Here is a 21,887-nt window from a genome sequence, read left to right as displayed (position 1 = left end):
TATAGTTGCTCGACAATTTGTAACATTAATGTTTTGCATAGGTCATTCACCATCAAATACAATAGAGGTTTCTAGAGAAGAAGAAACTGTAGATTTGGATGATAACATATGTGATGGTGAATATGATGACGATGAAGAAGAAGGAAGCTGTTGTTTGGACGAGTTTTTTCAAGCAATTGAATTTGAAATTAGAATTCGTTCTTCAGTAGAAGGAGATCGTTTAAATGCTTATTATGTGCCCGATATTCACGTGCCATTAATGAGAATCTGTAAAAAATTTCCCATGTGGACAAATGTAATGGTAGGGTTTTTCAAGTCTCCGTATCTCACGGCTACTTCTGCTTCTGTAGAAGGTGAATTTTCACAGTTAAAAAATTCTATATTAAGACACGAATCTCGTCTATTATCAGTTGATCGATTTGTTGTCACACATTTACGAAGTTTAGAAAATACGATGAAATTCGCGAGAAGTGAACAACTGTTTCCTTCAAAGAAATTTAATATTGACAGTGACTCAGAAAATAATCGTTATCAGGTCAACTACTGCACTTCGTATGAGTCACCTAGCCGTAGAACAGAAGAAATATTAGAAAGATCCACTGAAGCTAGTCATATTATTAACAGCGGAATAATTTCTAGTCCTGGAAAGCTTTTGTCTATCAATTACTCTTCTTCAAGTAGTGATGATTCATTAAATAAAGTAGAAAGTTGGAGAGGCTTAAAGGATATAAGAACCGGGCCTCTTATAAACTCAGAAAATCGAGTGAGAACTTCTAAAAAATCATTAACAATAGATACAGGTATTTCAGGAGAACCCGTAAACAATACTAAAAAAAGAAGAACTAAATATTTAGAAGCATTTCCAGAAATTGAACGAGTTATAAGTAGAACATGTACAAGATCGTCGAAAACAGTACTTTTACGAAATGGAAATCTGACAACTCCATGCAGCCTGAAAAAAAAAAAATATATTATCAGCAACACGTGTGCATTTGATTCATTGGTGTTTGGAATCGCAATGGCTTCTACAGACTTTCCATCATATCATTCGTATATAAATTCAAAAAATATTGAATTTTTAAACTTTGTCGTTGACATTGCTAATCATGGAACTTCAACAAAAATGTACAATAGAAGATTGCAATTACTCAACACTATATTTACCTCAGATAGTTGTGTTGATAATGTCCATTTAATCAATGCAGAGTGCAATGTAAGCTTTATAATTCATGGTCTGTTGAAAGAAGCGCCTAGCTGTGTTGAAGATATAAGTTGCAGTAATCAAAAATGCCGAAATTATAAAAAAAGCCGATCATCGCCTACAATAATGATGAGTCCAACAGATGGTGTTCGAGTTATAGCTGAAGGTATATCTATTTTACCTCAAGTGATACAAAAATATGTAAAAAGTGGACCTGAAATATGTATGCTGCCTAACAATTCATTGCCTTGTGGTGGAGAAAAAAATATACAACGAAAACTTCAAGAGCATATATTTATTGAACTCGATTCATTGGTCTTCCAATCAGACAATATTTTATCATGCCAACTAACAGATATTCCACAGGAAATCAGTGTAGATAATAAACAGTAAGCAAACTAAATTAATTAAAAACTCATATTATATGATTAATTTTAAAACATAACATAATTGGATTTTATTATAGGTACATATTAGTTGCAGCAATAGCATACAGTAGTAACCATTATATGACGTTTATAAAGAGAGCAAACAATATTTGGGAATTACACAATGATCTAGAAAAACAAACTAAACGTGTATACCAACAAAAAATAACTCCACATATTTTAATGTACATACAAGAGTAAGGTTATAACTTGTACAAGTTTTTATTGTATATAATTATTTATAAAATCAAAAAATGGTAAGGATAACCTATTATGCAGTTGTGTGCTAATTAATTAACAAGGATATTTTTTTTGTTATAATTTCTTAAGTATTTTTTTTTTTAATATTTGAATTACATTTTTTTATCTGAACATATGTGTAAGTGTAATAATTTAATGCCTTCATACAACATAACATACAATATAATAAAAATAATCGTATAGGTGAGCCAAATTAAGAATTAGAAAGGTATATTTAATTTTTGGCTATAAATAACGACTACAATATGTAAGTACAATGTACATACAATATAATATATTAATATGTATATATGTATGTTGTGTTTTTAGATAATAAAATTAAGTGAAATAAAACATAACAATTTATGTGAATCTCACAAATTTTTAGGCTTATGATTTAGTGGACACTGATATAAAATATAAATAGTTCGTAAGTCACACATTATTATTCAATATTATAACAATCATTAATATAGGTACGTGAACAATTATTATTGTAGTTTGTATCTAGTATGCAAGTCAATGAAAACAAAATAAGTTTATTTATTCCAACTCATTTTAAATACGAATACCTTGAGAACTTATTGTTACCTAGCTGAGTATCTGAGTATCTAACGAATTTACCAGAACTTACATTTAAGTGTCATTATTTAAAAAACTTGCTAATTCAGGGACCGCCCTCGCAAATTCTCGCAAATCAAAACGAAGCTTTGGACACCGGTTTGGTGTAAATCGGGCGAAGTGGGTGGGCCAACTTCAGAACTTTGAAAGCTCGTATCTGAGCTTTGGGCAACTCGCAAATTCGGGGACCAAACTCGCAAATTCTCGCAAATCAAAACGAAGCTTTGGACACCGGTTTGGTGTAAATCGGGCGAAGTGGGTGGGCCACATGAAGTTGGCCCACTCGGCATTGGTATGTGTAAACGTGACTCGCAAATTCTAGGAGTATACTCGCAAATTCTCGCAAATTACTCGCAAAATTTTGGTACTAATTTCAGATTGATATGCCAATGTCGGTGGGCCAAGTTCATGGACGTCAATTAAAAAATGTATCCGCGTCATAATCACGTCTTGTTAAATCCATATTACGTGTTGTGGGACTGGCAACCGCGACCCGTTGATATATTAATTACGAGGACTAAAACACTTTACACTATATTTGTGTAATCAAAATAAATTCTTAATATCATTTGTATAGGCGTTCTTTCTAGTTTGAGGAGCCTATTAATAATATTTCTAGGTGACTGCAGATGTGCATCTTACCTTGACGCGCTAAGAGCATCGGCCCGTAATCCTTGGAAACTCGTCACGCGTTTCGTCGAACCAGAAGTGAAAATGTTCGCAAATATACGTATCATAATATGTTCGTAATATACGACTTGTTCTGTTGGAATGTTGCAATCGCTATAATCGTCCCATCGTATAACTATAACACTTTTCGCACTCGCGAACGGTGACGAGATGACGGTTTAATCGAAAACCTTTGAGAAGTTGAGGATCAGGTAGCGCGCTGGATGTGACGTAAACGGTCGCCCTTGGCAGTCATACCAACGGAAACTGTTTGGATCACGGTATAAACCAATTCTGGCATTTCGACAGTGGTCCATGTTGTCTATGGTATTAAATACATTCACGAGCGGATAACTGCGATATTTTCCGTTTTCAGTCAGTAAGTTTTTGAGACAGTCGTCGACACTTTTCCAGTCATTTTTTTCACGTTGAATTTTCGTTAGGTTCACATCTGCGAATGTGTCTAGCGAGTGGATATGAAGTACGATGAAATTCGAGAGGAACGAATTTTGTTATTATGTATTTGTTTACGAGCATCATCATTTCCAGCCCGGCAAAACAAGTTACCTACTCTTTTGCCAAGGATGGCACGTCATGGTAAGATATTACAGCAGTATTTATATTATTCTTAGGTCCCTTGTATTCTACGCTTTTACTCTACCAATATTAAAATAAACTAGGATCATAAAAATAATAAATAATAATTAGATTATCTCTCTTCCTCTCACTATATATATAATAAAGTCCCTTTATTTTTGTTCGTGGTAATCTCCAAAGTTACTGACTCGATTTATATGCGAGGTTTTTTTATGGTAAATAATTTTTCAAAGAAGGGCATATAGGGTACCTAAGGCCATCCCAACTCTTGCTCCCAGAAAACTGGGCTATAAAATAGGAAGACACCCGTGGCGCCATGCGTCTATTTTTTAATTTGTTTTTTGTATACAACTGTCACTGTGGAACTATCTGTCCTGTGTTTATAATAATGTTTTAAATTTTTTTTTATCCGAAACAACTCACTTGATCATATTATTAAGGACCATATTTTAAGATTAGTTCTATCGACACAAAAAATCCAGCGGTGAAATAAGAATAAACCAATATTATTATATACTTTTACAAGACGTATAATATGAGTAGCACTGTCAGGACGTTTTCACTTTGGGAGATTTACACAATTTGACCGTGATTATTTGCAAGAGGGCCTCGATATGTTATATGCATGAATGAACTCAATATTATAACATAAGTACGAAAATATGGTTGGTATATTTACCACTTTCACGTGTAAACGAACATAAATTGTTAAAAGATACTTAAGAGGACGTTATAATGGCATGTGTTGTCTCCGTCTTACAAATGTAAGACATAGCAAAAACTGTTTCACGTAGGAAAGAACCAAAAAGGTTACAGTTATAAGTTATAACTAAGAAAGTTAGAAACCAATTTTGCCCCATGAATAGAAAAGCATTTCAAATATTTAGGAACGTTTTTATTTTTTCGATAATATCAATATATCAAAAGTCATTTAAGTTTGGAAAACGTAAACATTTTTAGATTTTTAAAGTCTAAAACCGTTTTATTAGTAATGATATTGAGCAAATAAAAATATTACGACACAGAAAATATTATATTCTATATTGTGTACACTTTAAGTGTCTCTACTACGATTTAGTGGTTCTATCCCGCGAAAAACAGTTTTTGCAATATTGTACATTTGTTTGACAGAGAAAACACCCGTGAGCGTACAAACATAATTTAACAACATTTTTAAAAAAGAACCAGTTATTGGTCCTCCGGATTTTTTCTAACAAAAAAAATTTCACCCTGGATGTTAGCTTCGTCTCTATACCCTCTCTAAATACGTCGACGGTATATTGAATAATGATTTTGAGAACATTACGTATTACACCTATCATTAGTCCGGAGCCGTTACCTACACGTTACTTATTATAATATACGCTTGTCGCTTATGATACTTAGATACCTATACCTTGACAAATATATTAGGTACACGCGTAGGTAACGCATAGGTATATAATTAAAATGATATTCGATTGTAATATGTAACTTGTAAGTATGAAACAAATTAGCGATGAAATTTTTAGGAACACCATTAGTTCTTGTACAGTTGGTTGGTACATAAAAACATTAAAAACATGAGAGGCACTACATCTTCAAACAGTAATCTATACCCCGCTACTTATTAATAGTTTTTGGATTTCACATAATCTCGCTTATGTACATCGTTCTCTCTTGTATTCAACAGCTTATGATTATATAACTCTAAACATATTATTACCTATAGTTAATAACAGAATAATAGATAGGTATATACTATTATTATACGATAAATATATATAAGACGCATAATAGGTTTACCCAACTTCTTACCTATACTCTACTAGGTAATCCTAGCCGGCTCCTAACCTAACCTTATCTATTAAACGTGTATGGCCTAGGTAGTAATATACCCATCGTTTGATTTTAATTTTAGTTGTAAATATGAAATTTACTTATTGTACACACAGATTAATTGTCAAAATATAATTACTAACGATTAAAAAAAAAATAAAAAAATAGGTACATGTAATTTGATATTTCTTTCAGTTATTATAATTATTATTGTTTGATATTAAAGTTCATTAATGTCATCACTCATTGATAAAGTTATATTTATGGAAATTTAAATTTAATCATTACCTTGGCCGATGATTGGTGGCAAATATTTGAATATGAAATAAGGTAAACCAAGAGAATTTGCAAATGCTTTCAAATATATTTCATTTGGCATCCACGGAACCCATTTATCTGAGTATTTCTGTAATTAATAATAGAATAGTATACATATAACGCTCAATTTTGATTAATGCAATTAATTGTGTTAAAGTCGAAAAATATATTATTTTAGTTAAGAGGATGTCGTAACCTCGTATGTTTACTCCGCCTTATTCTGCCATAACATTTCAAAATTTACGTTCGGGAGACTACATTTTACTGCATTTTACTATTAGTATTAGTGTGAATTAATTAATTATCAAGTTTAAAGGTAAGAATATTATCTGTGTTCTATGCTCATCGTTTTTATTTTACATTTTAATTATAAAGCGAGTTATAAAGAGGTATGTAAGATGCTAAAAATACTTTTAAATTATATTTAAATTAAAATATTTAAAAAAATACTGACGGAAGTAGGTACATAAATAATGTATTGTTACCTTTAAATAGAGACTAACGATACAGAATGGATTCTGTTTAATGCAAATTCTCTATAATGTAAGTTTGCAAGGAAGATAACTTAAGATGTGGGTATTCCCTTTAACATGATTGTTTTAGTTATAAAACTAATATAGGCAGATTTAGTTGTTTTTGTAATTCACATAGTGATATACAACAAAAGGAACAAAATTTAAAATGTTTACATATTGTTTTAAATAAGAAAATCGAACAAACAAGTTCTCGTATGCGTATAGTTTATTTTAATTGCTTAGTTTGATAATAGGTCAATAAATTATAAATATTATTTACGCATTAGTCTAGAACCCACAGACCACAGATATGATTGCGTGAAATATAATGCATTTTTATTCATTGCTCAACTGATATAGAAACAATATGATTATTTTGTCAAATCCTTTTATGACTTAGGTACATATTGCGCCTTTATGTTACAAGTTATACGTCTAAAAATGAAGTCAGAGTAATTTATTCCCAAAATTTGGTACTACCAGACCGTTAAATTTGCTGTCCAATATTATATTATCAGTATCGACAATAACCTAACCTAACCTAACAAAAATAGACATTTTATTTTGAATTCAAACTGTGTTAGTAGGTTAAGTTACTAGTATGTAATTCGTCTATAAATGATTATTTCATGCTAATGAAAAAATTATCTCAGTAAATGATAACGTAAAGTTGATATATTTTGATAGGTACCTACCTATCTAATAAGATACATTATACCTATTAATTAAAAATCATATTAATAATTGTGTTTAGTAGTTGAATAGTTCCATAGTTCAATTGAATACGTTTGTATAGTACAATAGGTAGGTTATCAAATAAACTAACACTGAATTTAAAAATATTTTTATTAGATATTATATTGGTTGGTTTGATTTCGATGTTTAGATTAGATAGGTATATTTCGTTAATATTTATTAATAGTTGCTTACAATATCCTATAATATATATTTCAAAATAGCGCTTCAAAAAGTACTTTTTAATCTCGTTTATTAAATGGATACCTGGCATTCGGTAGGTACTAAACAGCCGACAAAACGCAAAGTCCGATACTCCGATCCAACGCAATATAACATAATAAAATTGTTTGCACGAAATTAGGAATGAGATTTGTGTACTGTTTGGCATATTACACTGCTTAAATAGTATATCTAAAAATGACCGTGATACCTTTGAGCTTTGACACTGTTTTTACTATTATTACAGACGATTTAATTTGATTAAACAATAGCCGTCATAGCTCATAGGTATGCCAATACTTTTGTTTGGACTGTGTAATTTATTTTGCAGTAAAAGTGAATAAAAAATATTGTTTCATTTATTAATTACCTAATGGTGTTATGTTATTGTTATATAGATCCAATGTTTATTAATTATACACTAAGGTAATATGGTATTTATAAATAATGATAATTTTATACTTACATCCAACTGATCAGATGGAATGTTAGTCGGGTAAAATATCCTGGCAAAACATCCTTCTTCGGAATATTCTGTCATCAATTCCATACATCCTGTTGCGTGTGGACCTAGAACATCGTAAGTTATGTTAAAGTTAATATAATATAACAACTAAACCCTCAATAATATTTATCATTCATAAATAATCCCCACCCTCCTTCCACCATCAAAAACAATTTTTTTTTAAAAATAGATACACATTCTTTTTTCAAAAAATTAATCAAATTATTACTTTGATAATACTAATTACTAACATAACAAAAATAGTTGATTCTAGAACGGTTTTTAATTTTAAACTAAACCCTATAGTTATTTGCATCTTCATTAAATATAAGTACCAAGTATTAGAGGTTTAGAGCATATATTGATGAAATAATTATTTAATTAAGGTCTGTCAAAGAGTCTTTTTGATGTTATCATTTTAACTGAAACATAATGACTTATAAGTTATAACTGATTTTAATAACACCTTGAATAATTTTGTTTATTTAAATAAATTTGGAACTAAGTATATTAATAAATTTAAACATTTTAAATGTCTCAAAAAATGTTATCTTTTATTGTTATTCAATTTGAATTTATTAGCACTAATAAGCATTAATTTATAAAATTTACTATAATAGGAATTTATCGGTCTTCTAATGATAATATTTAATAATTCCTAACTAATTTGGAATGTTACCTACAATGAAACTCAAATATTAAAAATATTGTTATAAGTTATAACTAATTCGGGAAGTTAAGTAGTGTCTCGGTAGGGTAGGAGTTAGATTAGAAATCCCGTAACTGATGACTGTATACAATTTATACCCGAGCCTGCAGATCATATACATTTTGCATTTTTTTTACAAATTTTACAATCGAATCAGTAGTTATTTAAACTCCTTAAAATAGTTGCGTTAACGTAATATAGTGATGTAGTTATAAGTATACTTTTAATGAACTTAATCTAAACTAAAATTATTAGTTATTTAAATTATCCTATATAGATCGATGTACTTGAAGATACATTACAAGCTAGGTACAATAAATGGTTACTGTTAACTACATAACGTAGTTAAATCAACACTCCTTGGGCCCTGAGCGAAATATAACGCTTGAATGGAATAGACTAACTAAGTACTCAAAACAAACTCACAGTTTTATCTTGTATGTGTGTATAAGTAGGTAGTGATATAAATATTAACATTTTATTCAAGTCGTATATTCTTAATAACTATATTTAGATATTATAATGGATACAAATAGTATATCCGTAGAATATTTATGTAATTAGCAATGTATATTTAGATTGGCTTATATTGTAAGATATGTATTTTTTTTTATGCTAATCGACGATAATAGTTTACGGAAGAATAAAAACTCACCAAACCAGATATTTTATAGTGTATTCGTGTTTATTTGCTATTGACCTTGGTTACCTGAAGTAAGAAACGCTATCAGTAAACTACTTTTGCTTTAAATAAGAATTTTAGTATACTTAAGAAGTTACCAGTGCGTGTATCTTCTGAAAGCTATTAATTTTTTGAAATTAATACGTTTATAATAGATTAACAACATTGTAGTTATTATTGTGTTATTATTATAGAATATAATATGTTGTTAATTAAAAAGAAAAAACAACCTATACTCTATTATTACTGACAGGTTTAATATTTTCGTTCATTGGGCTGTATTATATTACTCAGTATCTTATTTGCTTATTCGTAGAAATGCTAGTTCACAAAGAAATTCCATTTTTAAGATCAAATTTTGATTTGTAAAAATTATAAGAGTTTCTTAATAAAATAATATTTGTGATGATCAAATATTCCAAACGCTCAACTACAACATAAAGCTTAGTCCATGCGTATAGATACATAACAATATACTAAGTGTATCTATATAAAAAACAAAGGGTTACATTTTTGTGACAACTGCCTAGTGGAAAAATATTATTTTAAATATGAAATATGTAAGTCTAGTATTACACAACTCATTATATAATATTATATACCTACTCATTGTAATAGTGTTTATGTTTGACATACGTTCAACAGTGCGGAAAATATGTACACAGAAATAAAAAAAACTCTGAAATTTAGGTTTGAGTTTACGTCACCATAAAATAAACTAAGATTGAAATCATATTAATATTGAATTTAGTGAGGTATTCGAGGTCATTTTTGGAATGAATAAAAAGTGCCAATTTAAAATTATGAAAATAGTGGAAGTGCGTTAAGTATAATGACTCTTGTAATACTATATTAGGACATTAGGTGTTTTAAAAATACCCACAAGAGTAGGGGGAAGTTAAAGATAAATAAACCAAAACAAGATATTATAATAAATTGTTGTATGTACTTATAACAATTAAGTACCTACGGCTAAAAATATAAGAAGAAATATTGTTGAATCATGTGGTTGATGAGTTAATAATAATTAAGTAGGAGTTTATAGTTGTTGTTAAGATCTATCTTGTGCATAACTATTTTCGTACCATTTTCTTTCTATAAAATCTACTTGTATACGTACGGCATCTTACGTATTGTGTGTTGCATTTTGTTGGATGTTTTATTTATTCCACTAGCTAAGTAATACCATTGATGCTACATATTTCAGGTCACATTTATTAATTTTGCACCAGAGGGAAAAATTATTTTTCCACCCCACTTTGCTTTCACTATGATTATCTTTCACTTTATTTTGCGGGCTATCGTTTATTATTTTGGGAAAATCAATCATTTATATATTTAATAAATGTGTGATAGGTATATATTATTATTCATTAATTTAATTAAGAGGATGCTACTCATGCGTTTGTTGTCTTTGTCTTACAAGCGTACAAGGTTACGACATAGCAATTTTTCGTTCACTAGTTTCAAAAGTGTGCTGAAAGTTCTAGTATTAGAGTAAATTGACTTATTATCAAACTTTTAAGTAACAAAATTATTTGTGATTAATAGTCGGCGATTTTTTGACATTGTTATTTTTAAGCAAAGAAACCAAAGAAATGGGTATGTGAAATTTAAAAAAATTCAAAATATCCATATCTCGCTTGAAAATTAACACATCGAATAAAAGTGTTCTTACCTAAAATTTTGATAATAGGTCGATTTTTCTATTATTAAAACTACCAGAAACTATTGAAATTAGTGAGCCAAAATGTTCTGTGCCATACCTACGTTTGCAAGATGGAGACAACTACTGCACGGGTGTAGCGTCCTCTTAACATTTAGATATAATATTTAACAATAAAACCAAAAAAGGTTTTTAATTAGTGTACTGTTATTAAAAAAATAAAATGTACGTTGTGACTGTTGATTGTAAAATTTGTTAATTACATAGTTATTACTAATTAGTTAATAACTACTGAACGTTAAAGGCTGAGTTAAACCAGTTGATTCAGATGTTTTGGCGAACTTTTAGAAAAATGCTGGATAAATGAATATATTTTTTTAGGAGAAAGTTATTTAAAGTTTTAATAACAATTGTAGCCAAGGTACCATAAATATGTTAACCCCCTCCCCCCCAAAAAAAATATTCAACATAATATAGAAACAATGAGATGGTTGTGATTTATATTTTTAAGCTATCATAAAATGGCATTATGATTCAATGAATAGTCTCTTTTTGAAGTATTGTATCATTATATTATTCTGCTGAATAATGAAGAACTATCAATGGCCTTTTAATTTTGTATTGAATGTTTTTCGATTTCAATGCGGTTTATACTTTTCACAGTTTGAAATGCTGTTGGTGTCAAAATGGCAAGTCTATACCATGGAATGAAAACTAAAAAAACTAATTTATCGAAGAATATGATATTTGTTTATAGTACCATTATGATATCATATACATATTATATGATATTATAACTAAAATAAAAAATAAACGCATTAATCGCCATATTATAACTCTAAGGTACAGGTTATAGTGTTTACCGTTTTATTAATGAATTTAAATTAACATAGATTATGTAGCTCAACCATATAAGTCTAAAATGTTGACCATTGGAAATTTGAACAGTTGTTTTATGACTATTTCGTGACAAAATATTTTATTGTATTAGGTATGTGGTGAGTAGGTACGCAGCATGTATCATGATATGTACCCGTAGTGACCATTTTTATCATAACATAACTGCCAAATTTGTAATAAACATAATAGGTTTCTGTAGGTGTAATAATCATAACTATTCTATTGATTGTCAAAATATGGCTCATTTGAAATAATTTTCTAATATATGGTTATCAGTTATCACTATATTATAATTTATCATAAATAATTCATAAATTATGGTAAAAAATTCGCACCTGTTGGATAAGGTATGTGAAGCTTTTTTGATTGTTCCTTGTCCATCGCTAACGTACTCACGTGGTTTAAACACTGCGATTTATTTTTAAGCCACTGTAGGATAAACGCGTACTTGCACGTATGCAGTTGAACGTCAATGAAATCGGCGACTGAGCAGTTTTTCTACGCGTTTCACAAAACATAATCCAATGTGCAATTTTAGTGGGGATATGTATCGCGGTTAGTTGGAATATTGGAGGTATAATGATATATATATATATATACTTGTATAAGTATCTATTACGTAGGTACACTATGGTAATAAGACATTTTTTAAACTAATAACGATTTATTAATACCGTCCTTAATATTTTACGTTTTTATGATAAATTACGATACCTACGGTAAGTAATTTATATAATGCAAATAAAGTTAGTAAAAAGTTTATGCGATCGGCATCTGGTCTTTGATGATAATAATAATAATAATATCAATTTGTTACTCATATTGACTGATGTATATTATAGATATAGTTTAAACGAGTACATAAATTGATAAAAAAAATAAGATTAGTCAAATAAGTTTTTGATAAGAAGTTGTTTTTATTATGACTATTCTAACTCAAAGTCCGTGAAGGTCAATTATACGTAGGTATCTACTTACACAACAAGGAAATTCAATACATATTTTAATGTTTCTGAATATGATTTACTGATATTGTACCTAATATGATTGAAATTATAACAAATAAATTTAATTTTCTTGTGTATTTATTTTGATAATGTAGTTTATATAATTAGATAGAATACTTAGAAAGTTCAAATAGTAAGATAAGTATTGAAATATTTTGACTTTAAAATTTCTCATAAACATATTTGGACACCTAATTTATTATCTTACAGATTTATAAAATCAGATAATTTATATTTTGTATATTTATTTTGTCAGTAAAAAGTCTATGCATAACAATAAATAATAATGTATGGTAAATTTGCATTTAGATTTTATAAGATCTTTGTTGTAATAATGAGTAAAGAAAAATTTCTTGAGTAAATGACCCAGTAAAGTTATAATGTTACTATAATTTTCAATACTTATTTATATTTAAGTATAAATGCTTATGTATATATGTATGCATGTATAATGTATATATGTATGTATGTATGTGTGTATGCATGTATGTATGTATGTATGTATGTATGTATGTATGTATGTATTTAATTTATTAACAGCAGGATAGAGGATTACTTGAAACAATTGCTTCATCTCAGTAATGGGTGGATGGGTGGCCGGGTCCGGGCGAGTGTATTATCGTAAGACATCAATATATTATGACTTGTTAGCTTCAAATCAAAGACTCAAAAAATTTACATAATGTATGAGTGAGCATTAGAGAGAGGAATATATTGTATGATAGTGGGAAGTAACAATTATTAACACATCAGACTGTAAAAAACGAATTTCTGTTCACTTACTTTATCAATTCTGAGAGTGGAACCGTGACTTATACCTATTAATTTGTGGCAACCACATTAATAACTCAACTGAAGGTTGAATTGTAGAAAACATGGATTTTCCAAACTAGTCAGTAAATATCAAATTTTCAAATTTTCAAAATATTTTTACCATTAATTGATCATTTACAGACCTCAGTCCTCAGATAATATAAAACTGTAGTATTTTTTAAAACATTGAGTGCTAAAAAATTTATATTTAAAAATAAAATGTATAATTTTTTCAACATTTTATTATTTTTTAAATATATTTTTGAGCACTTTAAGTTTGAAAAATACTATAATATACATAAATATATTACACGCTATAGTAAACAGTGTACGAAGCACATGGCTTCAAAATTGGTTTTTTTCTAATACTTTTAAAACCATTAAATATACTTATTACATGTGTACTTATAAGTTACAATATGTATCACCAGATGAACTATTTTCTTTTTTGTATATGCCAAGATATTTGTTACATCTTCAGTTTTATATTATCTGAGGAATGAGATCTGTAAATGATTCCAACAATAACCATATTAATTATACCTAACAATTATAGGGAAAGCGGCTTGGCGAGAGTCGTATGCTCAATAGCGGCGACGCTCTGAGCGTACCCACCGACCGTCGTTACTCGTTGCTAGCACTCGGATGGGTGACCACTCGGATTTTTAGCAACATATCCCTGCCACACATACAACCGTGTTCCAACCAACTGTTCCTCCCCACACAGTACTAGGCTAATGACCTAAGTAGTTAAAAAAAAAAAAAAAAATATAGGCAAAACGAAAGTGTTTACATTAAAAGTTGTTAATCCATTTTTATAATTCAATATTCATGTACCATGACGTAGAGATTAAATATGACTCTAGTAACTGTATAATAATAATTGTATCTGACCATTAATATTATGTCAGTTATACGTACAAACTAAGTGAATCAAAACTGTTTTTGTAGCAATTCTTTAACTCGTGAGTATGAAGCGTATGATGTGAACAATACATTTACAAATTTACTTAACGACCTAACCTGAACATTGGTATTATATGAATAGTCGCAAATAAAATTAATAGAATACCGGATATGCTAATACTAAGGTCTAAGAATAACTTACACGGCAGTTGACAATACCATAATGATAAACATAATACAAACAACAAACATTACATAAGCGTAATAGCCCGATAAATTTATATACGCCACAGCATTAGAATGTATAGTCATATACTATGCAACTAATTAGCTATTGGTCTAATGCCATGTGCACTTTTTCCGTCCATAGAAAACACTTAGATAATTTTGAGACAGTAAAAAAAGGCTGAAGTTTCGAAAAATTAAATAAAATACAATTTTGAGGATAACAAATATGTATATTTTCAAAAACATTTAGTTATTTGTTTGATATAATGAGTGTTCAGTGATAAAAGAATCACCGGTATGATACGTATGTCTATAATTATGGTTTTTCGATGATTATGAAGTTTGTTCCTTCCGTGAACCACTTATACTTTACCACGATATATCTTGGCTAACTATATTATACTTTAATAAGATACCTAGATACTTGTACATAAATGTTTGAACATAACTGCACGAGTATAACGATGTCCAATAAAACGATTCGCGAGGTCGCGTCTTAATACGAGTTTAGTACCTAATTTATACGTATAATAACAAACCACATTTCTCCCGTCCATGCGTCATTCATTGTGTTTAATGGTCAATAACGATTACTATACCCACGGTGATAGAGATTGTTCTATAAAATACGCATTAATCACTTAAGACCACAATTATTTATATTGTTTACTATAAGTTAAATATGGTAATTTACCATACATTTCCAATGCATCTTCAGCATGATCCTAATATTTTAGGTTACACTCGAATCAAGAAGTGGTGTGACGTGTGAGTATACAATTTTTAGCGTAATCTAATGGCTAATAACTAAAATATTTGGGGGGAGGGTTAGTAGTGTTGGTAACTATCCCTAGCAGGTGTCTATGTATCTTGCACCACTAAACAATATGACACTTTAAAACATCTTCCATACGTAACATTATTTTTTATCATATCACACATTTGACTACAAAATAATTTTTTTTATTATTATTTATAAATTCATTTGCAAATGCAAATAAATTTATCTTAAAAATAAATGTTTAAGTAGATACTATTGCTTTATATTTTTGCATCATAGTTTTATTAATTATTATTATTTTAATTCTGAACTAATTGAGAAATTTATTGGCTCTATTTTTTGCATCACCTATTCTCGTAAATACGTTTCTATGGAAGACATTTTATTATTTAATAAGATACTAGGTACTATTTTTAGGGTTTCACACATTATCATGATATTTTTTATTACTATAATACCTACTAGCTTGCTACATATTTAAAGATTGAATCTTCATTATTTATTTATAATTTTCCTAATGTATTATTCGTCATTTGTATTATTGACCTTGCCATCTTGTTTATTTAAATAGTTACTTTAATATTCAAAGTTAGATCATACTAATTACAACAATTACCAAACTTAATATTTTATCATACAGCAGCTACTCGTATAATATACATTTTAGTAGATGATCCTACGTAAAATATAATTTTATAGAAAATATTCACATACATATACAACACTATTTCCTACATTTTATAGTAAATACATGCTAAATGTGTTTTGATATGTTTAAGTTTTGGTTAATTAAACGTTCAATATTTGTTTTAGTGATTTTTTTATGAAGGAAATTTAAATAATTGAGAATTGAACACACAGTAAATTATTAAACAAAGGGAACTACGCAATTTAATTTTTGGTCAAACCCGCAGTTCCCAACTGGTGATCTATGAGTATATCTTAAATTCTCAAGTAGTCCAACAAACAATTTTTTTTAAATGTTCATACATTTTTTAATGTGAAAATGAAATAAAATATAAGAACTAAAATGTATGCATACAATGTATTGTGATACTAATTTCATTTTTAAAGTTATATAATTACTAGTATATAGGAAGCTGTTTTTAAACATATTATTGTACTTTTACTCGAAATTTGTCATCACCAATATTATAAAATACACAACCTTTAAATCCTTTCCATCAACTAAAAACATATTGTAATTTGTAGTCTCCCATTGAACTAAAACCATAAACTTATTACACAGGTAATCATCAAACTAAAAAAAAAAAACGTTAGATTCTAGGTAGTATGATATTATAGTCCACATATATCATATTATATCATTATTCATTAATTATATTATATCACTATTCATTAATTATATTATAAAATTTGTGATACATTAAAAAATTATCTTTTTTCCTCATAGTGTTGAAGCGCATATACTGTAAGGTCAAGTGTGGTTAAGTACTTAGTGTGACTTTCAAAATGCATTATCAATAACAAATTATTATAGTTTATTAAAACATCATAATTGATTCAGTTTCCAGTAAAAGTGAAAGATCAAATTATTTTGTTCAATATTTAATATTCACTATGCATAGGTCCATAGGGTTCCTGTAAGTGAATAAAGAAATAAAAAAGTTTTACTTTGACTTTTGATTCTTCAAAATATCTTAATGCATTAAACGTTGACAGAATAGTTTTAAAATAAAATGTATTTTTTGATAATATGGTGTAACCTTTTAACATCATATTATCTTCATTAAGTATTCTGTGTTGTTAAACTTTCCAATGTAATGATTATACTCTTGTGTCAGTTCTCAATTTCTCATTTTTACATGGCAAGTGTATTATCGAAAAAAGCTCCTAAACAATGGTCAAATACATTAAAACAAACTTTAAAAGCACTCGATCCACGCATCATACCTATAATTCAAAGAAATTAATTATAATTTAAACGTATTTGATGTTGAAAAGAAAATTAAACAACAATTAGTACTTTTCTTAAAAAGGTAGTTTGATAACTAAAAAACAAATAGGGAAAAATATAGTCTAGAAAGTTTGAACTTATTTTACTATGGTATACAATAACTATAGTCAATATAATACTTTATTATATATTACCAATTATATTGGAATAACTTTGTATATATTAAGTTACGATATATTATATACTACGATATATTTTTTGTTATTGCTCAGTGATTTGATACCAAAATCGTTATGACCATTGGGCTAGATGCTTGGCTTGACTTAAAAGTGTAGTTCGAAGGGTACAGCAATAAAAAGATATTGAAAATGTATGATGCACAATGCTGATCAATTTAAATTGAATAATATATTGAATTTATAAGAAAATATTTAAAAATAGAGGTCTAAATAAGTAGAATTACTTAAGTAAAACCTAATAATACTTATTGTAGTATTTAGGTACCTATTATAACATACATTTATTTAATTGAATTTGGTTGTCAGCTCAAACGCTTATGTGAATTATTGGAATGAATATTATATAGCAGGTCGTAAGGTCAAAATGTTTAAACTTGAGTTATGATATTATGAGAAGTGAAAAAAAATTTTGTTCTCGTAATAATTCTTCATTAATAATAATAAATAATATGAATGGTATATCTGTATGAAATATGGTCTATGACATGTTAAAGAGAAAGGAGAAACACTTTTAGTTTTTGAAAGGTGCATCCATGGAAAAATTTACTATAATCAATTTAAATTTTAAAGCAGTGAATACTGGGAAGTATAATAGGAGATAAGATATCAAATTTATCACAGGTTTAACAAGATGCAATACAATTTATCACTATAAGCTAAAGTGGTATTAAAATTAAACTTGGTTTTGATGAATCGAAGGACAGTTTTTGAAAATGGTTTCAATGCAAAGCTGATCAGGGAACATTCGCGCAGAAGGCCACACCATGGATTGGTTCACATTGAAATATGATGATCATAATTAAAATAGTCAAGAAAGGCATTGTCTCGAATCTCGATTAAGATGAACATAAAAAGGTGTAGGTGTAGTGCTGTAGTCACTCAGCGTCGAAAAGTGAGTTGTAATTTTATTTTAAGGCTTTTAATTCAGTGTGTTGTCCACCAAGAGCGCCAAAAAGGTATATTATTTATTTTGTATAGCCATATGTCATATAGATACAATACGCTTTAAAGCTAAAATTTGTAATAATAGATTTTAATCACTATATTTTTTAGTGCTCAAATTATTCACTTCCATAATAAATTTTGATATTTTAAAATTTAATTTAACGTTTAGGTAAGCTTTCTAGCTGAGGTATGAACTTATGTTAACAATGCATCCACATCAAAAACTAAAAACGTAAATTTCATATCTAAATGGCAAAACACCCTTGATAGAAAATGAATGAACTTTTTCGATATATTTCATATCAACACATAGGTCTCCATTCACATGGACGGAATCCTATATGTAAACGGAATCATTTGGAAACCCAGTAGAAATTTGCATGTCTCCTTTTTCCACATAGAATATAGAAACCACCCTCTGCAACTGTAATTTTTTAAGCAGATGATTTTTTCATGGTAAATTCAACTTTGTTAATAATGTTATTTTTTAATTTTCCCGATTCGGGGATGTATTTTTTAATGATTGCTTAATATTGTTATCGGTAAATAACAAACGGCATGTGCCTACACCGAATCGTATTTGAATGACGAATACCAGAAACGAATACCAGAAACAATATTGAAACAAAAAAGTAAGAGAGAAATGTATGGCCCTCCAAAAAATGGTAATAAAAACATGATAATAATTTAAATCATACCAAATAGTGTAAATATACAGTTAAAATAGTTTAATATGTACCTGCTTAAATAGTAATTTCCTAAAAATATAAACTCCTTATAGTAAGTTATAATAATATAAGATCATTATAACGAAGAAAATAAACTAAACTAAATTCATAATATAATAAATGTACGTATTATTTCGATAAAAAGATGTTTAATATCATTTCTGTTGCATATAAAATAAAATATTGCTTGTTCAGCAAATATTTATTCATTTCTGTAGCTTAGCATTTTATTATTGTAGTCTGTTGAGACTGTAAAGTGCAAATGTATGATAAAAAATGATATTAAACACCATTGCTTAGGTAATTGTAGCAGACCGTTATTCAAGTGTTTATTGAAACAATAATTTGTTATCATATCATGATAGAACAATTTTGTTTTAATATAAGCGATTGAGTAGACAATAAACGATTTTTAAACCGATTTTATTGATAAAAAAAACATATTGAATAGTAATAATAATAATGCTCGTAATAAAATTAATACCTAAATACCTAATAATAATAATAATAATAGTGATAACAACAAAAATATTATAATATAATAATTAACTGTACTCTTTTCACACACCTACTCGCTGGTAGCAACTTCAATAATTATGCAGTGGCTGCAGCGGTTCTAGTCGGGAATTTCGGTTGTCACTGGTCTGCTGTCCGCCACCCGGTCATCGTCGTCGTTTCCACCGCCGCCACTGATGATCTGCACGCTCCTGACAGGCGTTGGTTGCGGGGTGGTACTACGGTATGCTAGCCGGGTCGTCGAACGTTCGCCGATCCTGTCCGGGTCGTATCGAGGACTGGTGGACAACAACATCCGGATCAGTCCGTCCTTGAGCGTCTGTGTGACTATCGGCGATGTTTCTTGCGCCTGTTCTGTCGTCGGACCGGGCATTCGGGGCCCCTGATAGTAACTGGGCACGTAGTAGTTGGGTTGCTGATAAGGCATCGGGTAGGGAGAGGGCGCGGGGTAAGGGGCGACGGACACGAGTTGCGAAACTCGCGCCTGCACGAACGACAGTATGAGCTCCATGAGTTCGTCCCGCAGAGCCACCAGACTGGGACCGCGCTGAGGCAGCGGCGCGAGGTACGCGACCGGTCGCTGTTGTTGGTACGCCGCTGCCGCAGCCATCGTTGGGTACGAGGCCCGCTGCTGGTACAGCGCGGCGGGGGGTCGCCGTCCGCGGTATTGAACCGTCGTTGGGCCACCGTACTGTTGTCCGTCTTCGTATTCATCTTCTTGCAGCTCTTGCGTTGCCCGTCTGGTGCTGACGGCGTCGTCATGTCCAATCGGCGATTGCGATGGCGGCGGCGGTGGTCCCGTCGGACGGCCATACGATCTGACTGGCATCAGCTCGGACATGAGCGCTGACACGACGGGAGACACCGGTCCCGACTCCTGGAGGCTGGACCTGCCGTGCACGCCGTACACGTCGGGCGCGTCTCCGTCGTCGTTTCTGGGCAACTGTCTGCGCAGGTCGTTACCACCACGCCGTTGCCGGTCGTCAGCGTCATTTTCCGTGTCCGTCCCTAAATCTGGCGCCGCGGCCACCACGACGGGTCGCTTGGACACCAGCACCTTTTTCACTCCAACTGCCGCCGACTTGCCGTTGTCCGACTCGTCGCCGCCGGCTCCACCGTCCTTCTTTTTATGTCTCCGACCAGCGATTGTCTGCGTCGCGGACGGGGCCGTCGGGCCCGGTGACGGCCGTGGAGACTCGCTGCCGGCCGCTTGGAAACCGGACGAGTTGCTGGCCGAGTACGATACGCGCTTCAGCCGCCCCGCGTCGTCCACGAACCCGAACATGCCCTTCACGTTGCCCGCCACGTCACGAGTCTCCACTTTGAAGCTGCCGTCCGACGCTTCGTACCCGAACGTGTACGAACCATCGTCGTTCACCTTGTTGATCTGCTTGAGAATGGACACGTCTTTTGGCTGTGTGGCCGGCGGCGTGGCCGTAGTCGAGCGCCGACCGGAGTCGTCGTTGGCCACAGTCACCGACACAGGTTCGGGCCGCTTGACGTCGGTCTCCGCGCCCGGCGACTCTCCGGACGCCACTGCACATGCCAGAAACAGTACCTGTGGACACGTAACGTTACAGTGGTGAACAGACACAGGCAGGCAGACAGACAGACAGAAGGGCAGGCGGACAGACAGACAGACATACTCACGGACAGACCGCGGATAGATAGATACCTGCAGGACGGTTGTGGACGAGACCATTGCTCCGGGTGTATTGACAATGGCCGGTGCGGTGTGGGTCGCCTAAATAGACTTCGGCCGGGCGGCGAGTCCGCGTGCGAAAGCGATGGAAAATTCGCACGGTGTATGAAGTAACCGCGTGTGAGAATCGCATATTGCAAGTTTCGACAGATTTTACTGTCAATTGAAGCCCCGGTAAGTCAAATAGACCTCGACGCTGTGAAGTCAAAACGACCAAGGTCGACGAAGGTTGACTTTCTTTTCTTTGCTTGTATTTTGTCATTTTACCATAATATTAT

The 21,887-nt window shown here is 31.1% G+C and overlaps 2 protein-coding genes across 2 annotated transcripts; both read right to left on the bottom strand.

Moving 5' to 3' along the window:
- Positions 1–5,780: 5,780 nt before the first annotated feature.
- Positions 5,781–12,385, bottom strand: LOC111032194 (platelet-activating factor acetylhydrolase-like). The gene is made up of 3 exons (XM_022312442.1): positions 12,162–12,385; positions 7,831–7,934; positions 5,781–5,980 (listed from the first exon to the last, which is right to left on the bottom strand). Exons 1-3 carry the CDS (start codon positions 12,205–12,207, stop codon positions 5,852–5,854), a joined length of 279 nt encoding a protein of 92 aa, XP_022168134.1. The 5' UTR covers positions 12,208–12,385; the 3' UTR covers positions 5,781–5,851.
- Positions 12,386–19,860: 7,475 nt separating this feature from the next.
- LOC111032200 (LIM domain-binding protein 3-like) lies at positions 19,861–21,667 on the bottom strand. The gene is made up of 2 exons (XM_022312447.1): positions 21,583–21,667; positions 19,861–21,465 (listed from the first exon to the last, which is right to left on the bottom strand). The coding sequence occupies exons 1-2, from the start codon at positions 21,607–21,609 to the stop codon at positions 20,008–20,010; spliced, it is 1,485 nt and encodes a 494-aa protein (XP_022168139.1). The 5' UTR covers positions 21,610–21,667; the 3' UTR covers positions 19,861–20,007.
- Positions 21,668–21,887: the final 220 nt, after the last annotated feature.

Source organism: Myzus persicae, unplaced genomic scaffold, assembly GCF_001856785.1.
Source record: "Myzus persicae strain clone G006 unplaced genomic scaffold, MPER_G0061.0, whole genome shotgun sequence".
Lineage (NCBI taxonomy): Eukaryota > Metazoa > Arthropoda > Insecta > Hemiptera > Aphididae > Myzus > Myzus persicae.
The sequence above is the reverse complement of the archived record's forward strand: the minus strand, read 5'-3'. Positions and strand labels throughout refer to the sequence as shown.